Source organism: Brassica oleracea, chromosome C3 (assembly GCF_000695525.1).
Source record: "Brassica oleracea var. oleracea cultivar TO1000 chromosome C3, BOL, whole genome shotgun sequence".
NCBI classification, from domain to species: Eukaryota; Viridiplantae; Streptophyta; class Magnoliopsida; order Brassicales; family Brassicaceae; genus Brassica; species Brassica oleracea.
Genome location: NC_027750.1, coordinates 30155971 through 30164146, shown reverse-complemented (window position 1 = coordinate 30164146; position 8176 = coordinate 30155971). Strand labels below are relative to the sequence as shown.

At 36.4% G+C, this 8176-nt stretch overlaps 2 protein-coding genes across 6 annotated transcripts; both read right to left on the bottom strand.

The window, feature by feature from the left end:
- Positions 1-2533: 2533 nt before the first annotated feature.
- LOC106334032 (CRIB domain-containing protein RIC5-like) lies at positions 2534-3820 on the bottom strand. 2 transcript variants are annotated; one of them, XM_013772400.1, is made up of 5 exons: positions 3697-3820; positions 3522-3593; positions 3233-3315; positions 3037-3137; positions 2534-2949 (listed from the first exon to the last, which is right to left on the bottom strand). In XM_013772400.1, the coding sequence occupies exons 3-5, from the start codon at positions 3288-3290 to the stop codon at positions 2611-2613; spliced, it is 498 nt and encodes a 165-aa protein (XP_013627854.1). In that variant the 5' UTR covers positions 3291-3315; positions 3522-3593; positions 3697-3820; the 3' UTR covers positions 2534-2610. The 2 variants fall into 2 exon arrangements, with proteins under 2 accessions (XP_013627854.1, XP_013627853.1); XM_013772399.1 differs by having other exon boundaries at positions 3233-3311.
- Positions 3821-4815: 995 nt separating this feature from the next.
- Positions 4816-7907, bottom strand: LOC106336140 (probable methyltransferase PMT1). 4 transcript variants are annotated; one of them, XM_013774883.1, is made up of 8 exons: positions 7655-7907; positions 7117-7390; positions 6881-7045; positions 6624-6806; positions 5947-6541; positions 5764-5876; positions 5475-5695; positions 4816-5393 (listed from the first exon to the last, which is right to left on the bottom strand). In XM_013774883.1, the coding sequence occupies exons 2-8, from the start codon at positions 7342-7344 to the stop codon at positions 5087-5089; spliced, it is 1812 nt and encodes a 603-aa protein (XP_013630337.1). In that variant the 5' UTR covers positions 7345-7390; positions 7655-7907; the 3' UTR covers positions 4816-5086. The 4 variants fall into 4 exon arrangements, with proteins under 4 accessions (XP_013630337.1, XP_013630338.1, XP_013630339.1 ...); XM_013774884.1 differs by having other exon boundaries at positions 7117-7354; positions 7655-7903; XM_013774885.1 differs by having other exon boundaries at positions 7117-7354; positions 7659-7903.
- Positions 7908-8176: the final 269 nt, after the last annotated feature.

Below are 8176 nucleotides of genomic sequence, written 5' to 3'. Positions count from 1 at the left end.
ATTAGTGAGAAAGACATGAGACAAAAATGAAAAATTCATATAAAGTTTAGTCTTTTCAAGTCAAAGAGATTAGAGTGGGTTTGTAGAGTTTTAGTTTGGGAAAAAATATGAATTTCATGCAACAGGAGGTTACCAAATGAAGAAAAATCAACATAAGAACTTACCATAACGCTCAGATCTATTATGAAAGGGAGACATGGGAGAAGACTCCGTCAGAAGACTTCCTGGAAGTCGTCTGGAAGACTTCCTGGAACGACTTCCAGGAAGTCGTTTGGAAGACTTCCTGGAAGTCGTCTGGAAGTCTTCTAGCCCAGAAGTCTTCCAGATCTGAAAAACCTGCATATCCAAATCCAGATCTGAAAAACCTGCATCTCCAAAAACGTTCAAATGACTTAAAAGCAAAGAAAATGAGTGGAATATAGATAGATCTACATTTATAGAACACACAAAAATACATCTAAAATTAATAAATCTTCCTTTAAATGAGTGGAAGATGAGAACTATGTGGTGAAAAACCTGCAAAACAAGATAAACTAGTGAGAAAGACATGAGACAAAAACAATAAATTGATATAAAGTTTGGTGTTTATATGTTCAATTAGAGAGAGGTTGGAGAATTTTAGAATGAGTAACATACCATTTTTGTTGCAGTCATTTGAGAGGAGGAGAGAGAATGTGTAAATTTTTTTTATATGTGGAGATAAAAATTCCAATAAGGTTAAATATTTTCGATCAGAAGACTTACTAGACGACTTACTTGTAAGTCGCTCAGAAGACTTCAATATTTTTAGCGAGAAACTAAAATATTTTTAGCGGAAGTTAGAAGACTTTCCAGACGACTTACATGTTAGTCGTCTAGACCCTAAACATAACCCCTAAACTAAATTAACTAACTAAACACTTCATAAAATCAAATTAAACTTAAAAAAGTGTTTACTATACACAGAAATAATCGCATGTAGACAAAAATTTAATTTAAAAAAAAACATTTAAGCTTTCCAATATCTAACCCTAAGAATACATACAATACTACAACATATGTTGCTAAACCCTAGACCAAAGAATATCATGATTCACACTACTTTCACTCATCTATGTTGAAAACAATTCAATTTTATTATATCTTAATTTATATCACTTAAAACTGTTTATAATTACATGATTTTAATTTTTCGTTTATCAAAATATTTTTTACAAAATTTATATATTATTTTTAAGATCAACTATACCAGACGACTTCCGTGGACGTCGTCCAGAAGACTTAACAGAATCTCAGAAGACTTAGCGGGGATATATTCGTAAAAATGAGTTCTGTTTTTCTGTTTGGTCACAAGGGGCTGGTTGTAATTTCACAAGGCTTTTGGGTTATTTTTGCATTCGATTCAAGTTTGGGTATACTTTTGCAATCAAAATCAAGTTTTGAGTCATATTTGGTAAATCCCCCTACATTTTCTACCCCTTGTTCTCAGATTGATAACATTTTATTTCTGTTAGCAGCCGCAAAAACTGCCAGTTGCCAACTCAGTCACTTATTATGAAAAATATTCCATTAAGTTCTATCATTTCGGAAGGCTTTCAGACTTCTAAAACTGAACAACCAATTGATTCTCGTTTTCCTCTCCTTGATCATCAACGCTTTCATATGGAACCAGAAACTCTGCTTTCGTATAGGAAAGATGCTTGTTTTTGATGTTGTTGGAGATTCCTCTAGTTACACTATAACTAGAGGAGGAGGAACAATAAAACCAGCACAAAAAGTTCAAGATATTTGGATGTACAAGAGTTTGTGAAAGAGGTATGCAAAGTAGGCCGAGGGAATACTAATACTCTCGAGACTTTCTTAAGAGACGACTAGGATTTTTGCTGGAACTACTTAAGATATGGGATGTACAAGAGTTTGTGAAAGAGGTAAGCAAAGTAGTGATGTACAAGAGTTTGTGAAAGAGGTAAGCAAAGTTCAAGATAGGGGATGTACAATTAGTAATTAATATCTTTCTTTATTTTGCTTTCTAGAATTCAAATGTGAATCTTTATCTAGGATCTATTTAAACCCTTTGATTTGTGGCAAATTTTATCTAACTTACGAGTGAAAATTCATATGTCTTTTCTTACATTTTAATTTTTAAAGTCTTTTTTCCAAAATAAAAAACACAAAAAACTATCATGACATGTAAACGTGTACCTTTGCTCAAAAAAGGTAACGCTACAAACAATCGAAGTCCAATAAAAGACTCAAATCTGTACTAATCCAATACTCAAAATACAATCTTAGATCCATAAACCTGTACAATAGAAAGGTTGATGAGGTATACTTTGAGTGACCAAAATCATTTAAGCAAAGCATATCTTATCCCTGATTCATAATCATCAAAGAGTTCTGTTTTCTCATCTTAAATCGCTTGATAAAAACATTGGTCTTGTTATACAAACACATCTCCAACAAAAGGGAGAGAAAAGGACAAAAGTTCGTAGATTATGAGAAGAAAAACAGAACCACCACTCTACTCTAAACTTGATCATGAAAAACTCTCTTTTATCTCATCCCTCATCTTCCTGTAGAGCTTTCTAGACCCACACAAGGATAAACCGCCCGCACGGATATATCTGTTTCCTATGACTCTACAGGTGCAACAGGCAGAGGAGGTTCACCGCCTCCTCCTCTTACTGCTGTTGTTCCTTTTGATTTTTTCTGCCTCGGGGTTTTCTGTACCACAGACTGATCGTTCTGTTGAGGTAAGTCTAACCCTGAACCTGACTCCGACCCTGAACCCGTACTTTGCTCTCTTTGTTTACCCGTGCTGCGTCTTGGCCTTGCTGGAGACTCTGCAGGTGAGTTTGTGCTTGTAGATGATTTACGCCTCCCTTTGTTCTTTTTCCTCTCCCCGGAACTCGCAGGTTTCTTGTTGGAACTTCCTTTTGCTTCATCCTCGGGAGACTTATAGTCATGCATCTGCACGTTGCCATAAAATATATATATATATATGAGCTCATCCACGAGCACATTATATATATATAAATAAATAAAGAGGTTACATACCCAGCTTGGGGTCGTAGCAGAAGGCCCTTCCCATCCTATATGAGCAACATGTTTGACATCTGTTGGTTGTCCAATTTGCATCTCTGGTTCCTTCTCAACCTCTGCACGCAATAATTTTTATAACGTTTAAAAGATCTTATTTCTTGATTATTTTTAAAGTACGTAGATATCTATGATTTGGTTTTATAGAACTCACCGAAGATACGAGCAATGTACCTCAACCCTTTTAATAGACCCTTCATTGGTGAGGCCATCTTCAACACGCAGCTGCATACCTAACTTGCGGAAGAAGCAAAATCAAAACCCTCGTTTGTAAATAAGAAATGAGTTATCATTTAGAGATTTTTTTGTCATTTTTCTTATGCTTCTCTACTAGTGTTTTCCATCCCGTTCTGAGGATGCAAAGAATGAGAGAGCTGTACATTGTTTTCGGGTGATCATATCAAGAAATAAAAGATCTTAAGAAATTAATCAAATGAACTTACATGTTATGGGTAGAGATAAAACCCTTTTAACAAAGAAGATGAAACATATAGATTTCCAAGAGCTATGAGTTTCTGAAAATTCAAGAGGAATGCATAAACAAACAAGAACAACAGCACGTTTTTTTGTGTTAAATAGACAATGAAATATTGTAAGAAAATAAATTACATAAATTACCTGGTTACAAACTTTAAAAGAATGTGTGCTTTCCAAAATGATTTAGGGAAAATCAAAAGTTTTTGATCTACTTCTGTTTCTTGTTTCTTAGCTATTTTGTTTTGTTATGAGTCTCTAGTTGAAGAGGGATCTAGAGGTAGCGTAAGGAAAAAGAAATCTCAAAATCTGCCCTTTGAGCACAGAGGCTCTTTCTCTTCCTCTTGTCTATTTTTCAACATATGTGTGATGGACACATGGCAGATGATTATTGGATGTAAAAGTTGCAAGTCAATCGATAACCAGAAGATTTCAATGGAATTTCTTCAATCCTATATTAAGGTTCTTTGAGTCACCTTGAGGTCGTTTTTACTGGCAAACGCGGAAGATACGGTTATTGTTATTTAGGTAAAAGCTTAATAAGATTTAGCAAGTTGATCCAGACGTTCACCTAAATACTGAAATTGTTTGAGATATTATAATGAAACAAAATAATAGATATATATTATAGTTGTACTTATGAATAGACTCGATAGCTAACAGTACAGTCTCGACTCATCTTCTGTAAGTGTCTTTCCTCATGTAACGTCATCATATCTCTCCACTACGTAGAAATTCCATAATAAGATACAAATACTGTTTGTTGATAAAAAAAAAAGGATACAAATACTCTTCATCTTGGAAATAACAATACAGCTTCACAATGCAATTGCTGAAAACCTCTGCAAGTAAATTTCTCTCTGCATGTATTCAGTTTCTTTCTTCTCTAAATCCTTAAGCAGACTGCAGACTCTTCTTCTCTTCCTCAGAGACTTCTGCAGCAGCTAACTTATTTTCCAGCATTTTACACATGCAGCAAATGCAATTACCCGAAAAAAAGGAGCAGAATATATGAATAAAAACTCGCGTATTAATATCAGAAAACTATCTCATATGCCACATTATACATAAACCTCTCTTAAAGACAGCATACTCTATAAGTCTCCTTAGAAAGCTAATCGTCAACAAACACAGCTCCTTATTTGTCTTGCTGACTTTGCATTTGTTTTTGTAATGATTTTCATTATACTGTTTAACAAGCTACATATTAGATGTAACATAACAAAGTTTGACCAAAATGTGCTTACATGAAACACAAATCAATGGGTGTATATAAGCTATTATTCAATGAGTGAACGTATACATCTAATTGCATCCAAAAAGTTATAGTTTATAGGAAACTGAGTCATCTCTACTGAACCATACAAAGAACATATATGAATATGTAAAATAAAGAAAACAATAAACAGAAAGAAATATGTTTAAATGCCGCTATAAAACGAAATTTTCTTCGTTGTATGCTTTGATTAGATGATCTCAATAAAGAAGATCTTCTGTGGATCTTGTTTTTTGTCCTCATTATAATCAATGATCATCACTCCAGGTCTCTGAGGCTCTCACTTGTCAACCAGAGCTTCTTCTGGACAATGAGTATAACAGTGTCTGAATCTGAGGTTGCCTTTGTGTCAACTGCTTCCCAATGCAAAGCCTTGAGATACTTCTTCACAAGATCAACTACGGATTGTGTGTCCCTTATGAGTATGAACCCGCTTGGGCGAAGTATACGATCCATCTCCAACAGCAAATCCTCTGCGCTGCAACCTCTCTTCTTGATATCGGAAATGATGTCCCAAGCATGGAGTAAATCATAAGTCCTAGGGTAAGTTGAGAATGCTTCACACCTGCAGCATAATCAAATGATAAAATCATATATTATAATAAAGGAGATTTCGATTTTAAGTGACGTTAAGGATGAAACTGACCAGCTATGAACAGCACCCATCAGGCCTCTGTCGTATATAAGTTTAAGCGTGTTAGGTCCGTCTTCAGGAACAACATTCATAACCCAAACATCTTTGTCATTCAGAGCAGCAGCAAAAGAACCCATGTTTGCTTTCATGTCCATTATGTTCCTCACAGTGTCTGATTGAATTGCAGGACTCAAGAGATCCCAGTAAGCATCTACCCTTTGCTTCCAAGTTTCCTGTATGGGGAAGCAATAAATATAAACAATTTCTATATCACTGAAGCTTCAATTGCACTTAAACTTACCGTATCCTTCTCAAACATGTCAGTGGAGTATCCAAAATCAGCTAGCCGAGGTGGAGGAGAGGTTAATCGAGCTGGCCATGGAGACAATCCACTTCCCTTGGTTTTGTGGTCATCTAATGAAATTGTAATGTTTCAGTAAGCATATGCTATATACAAACATGTGAATGAGTAATGAAAACTTACGGTCACTGTATTGAGTAATGCAAGCTTCCATGTTGACACCATACACAGCATCAGGGTCACTGTCAGAGTTGCATAGAGGAGGCTGGGTTCCAGGTTCTCTTTCCAGATAACAATCGTTTGTCATTGGTTTTTGCCAAATCACAGTTTGGTTCCTTTTAGCAGCTATCGTCCAACACATACGCTCCACAAGAGCACTCATCTCTCTCCATATTCTAAGATCCTCCTCGTCTTGTGCATATGCTTCTGGAGATGAATATGCAAAATAGCCACCAGGTCTCAGCACCCTGTCTAGCTCGAGAAGAAGGATACCGTCTCTCTGAAGCCAGTCGATTCTGCAACGTGAACAATGTGCAAGTTCAAAGGATCTACTTGGGTATGGGAGCCTCTTTGTTCCTAGAACGCCGAGGTATGCAGGAATCCCTCTCTCAAGAGCAAATTGAATTTGGTTCTGATGCACATCGTTTGGTGCTAAGGACATTGTCATAATATCTGATGCAAGAAGGTACCCACCGAAACTTGCAACACCACAGCCAACATCTAGAAACGTCCTAAGCCTTCCTTCGTTGTTCAAAATGTTGTTCGGAAAGTTAAGCATCTGCAAAAAAAAAAAAATCAAGAATAGCATCAGTAAGCTAAGTATCTCCGTTCCACATAGGATCTAGTCACAGTGGCCTTACATTGGCCATGGATGCAATATACTTATCAGCACCATAGTGAAAATGAGTGCCACCACCAGGGAAATTGATTTTGTCTCCTTTGACAACCATCCAGTTCTGGTCAGACTTCTCATGAGCAAGGTGAGTATGAGGAATGTTCACTTTCCAAACTTCGTCTCTGCTATTCGGCCACTTGATCGGAACCTACACAATATCAAAACATGTCAAGAGACTGACTATAACCAAACAGATGTAAAGGGAAAAAAAAAAAAACTTACCTTATAACCTGGAGGAGGAGGAATCAAGCAGTTGAACCGCCTCTCAGGAGGAGGACAGTGACGTTCATAATGCTCCATCAAAGACAAGTCAAGCTTCAATCTCATTTGGTAAATGAGGTTCCTGTCTAAGCAAGGGATAAGCTCCGAGTGTCGATCATCACACACCTTTTGCAAGAGAAAACAATATTTAACCAAAACTGTCTAATGATAAATTAGAGAACGGTGTAAGAACTAACAGGAAAGCTTCTTGGAGTGAAACCATTGGCGTCATCGTCAACATAAAAGGAGGTAGAAGCATCTTCCTTCTCGGTGGCATCACCACCCAACCCAAGTTTCCTCCCGTACTCAATAGCGTGGCTAGAGGAGCCAAAGAAGAGGTATACAGAAACAAGTACAACCGCTGCAACGCAGAGAAGAACAATCACTGGCTTCTTCTTATTCCCTCCCTCTGTTCTTCCCCTCATTGCCTTCCGCCTTTTTTTAATGTATTAAGTTCCAAAACGTGAGATTCTACCAAAACAAACAAAAAGGTTGAAACTTTATATAAAACAATTCAGACAGAGAGATTATTCACTGAAATTAGATCCCTTTTTTTTTTTGATTCAACGCCATTGCTAATCTACACAGTTTGATTCTAATAATGGATCTGATGATGTCAGAAGCAATGAGGATTTGTATCAAACTAGAAACATCACACACGAAACTAAGAAGCAATTCACATTGGAATTAAAAAGATTCCGAATTGATAATCAAACGATTCGACAAGGAACTCACTCACACAACACAGTAGCTCTTAGATTTGGAGGGACGAACAGATCCGAGATGAATAGCTCTTAGAAGAGGAGATGGGAGTGAGAATCGGATCTAACAACTTTGCTACTTCTATATTGGGAACGAAAAGAAACGAACTTTCTTCTTCTCTTCCTTACTTTTTGGTGGTGGTGGCAGCTGCCAGAGCAAGAAGAGTTCGAGTGAAGATAGCGCCACGGTCGTTAAGTTAAACCATTTTAACAATTTGCTTTGCATTGAATTTTAGTTATTTATTTTTAATTTAATCGATTTTTGTGCTGTGTCGGTGATCTTTGTGTGTTGATTTGAATTTTAGTTATTTATTTTTTAATGTAACATGAATTGATTTACAAGACGAGCTTTTATTTTTATCAGCTCTTTAATTTGATGATGTATTGCCTCTGGATCTACGCTCTTTTTTATGATGATATTGTTGTGACAGACTGAGTGAGTTTACTTGGGAAACAAATTTTCAGCCATGTGAAAGTTTCAGAACGTTTGTCCAAT

Bases quoted from the DNA above. Each gene is read 5' to 3' on its own strand.
- LOC106336140 (XM_013774883.1), bottom strand. From the start codon at position 7,344: ATGAGGGGAAGAACAGAGGGAGGGAATAAGAAGAAGCCAGTGATTGTT. The intron at 5,696-5,763 runs GTAAGTTTAAGT...TTCCCCATACAG, and splicing joins ACATGTTTGAGAAGGATACG to GAAACTTGGAAGCAAAGGGT. The intron at 5,394-5,474 runs GTCAGTTTCATC...ATTATGCTGCAG, and splicing joins ATGGGTGCTGTTCATAGCTG to GTGTGAAGCATTCTCAACTT.
- LOC106334032 (XM_013772400.1), bottom strand. From the start codon at position 3,290: ATGGCCTCACCAATGAAGGGTCTATTAAAAGGGTTGAGGTACATTGCT. The intron at 3,138-3,232 runs GTGAGTTCTATA...TATTGCGTGCAG, and splicing joins GTACATTGCTCGTATCTTCG to AGGTTGAGAAGGAACCAGAG. The intron at 2,950-3,036 runs GTATGTAACCTC...GGCAACGTGCAG, and splicing joins CTGCTACGACCCCAAGCTGG to ATGCATGACTATAAGTCTCC.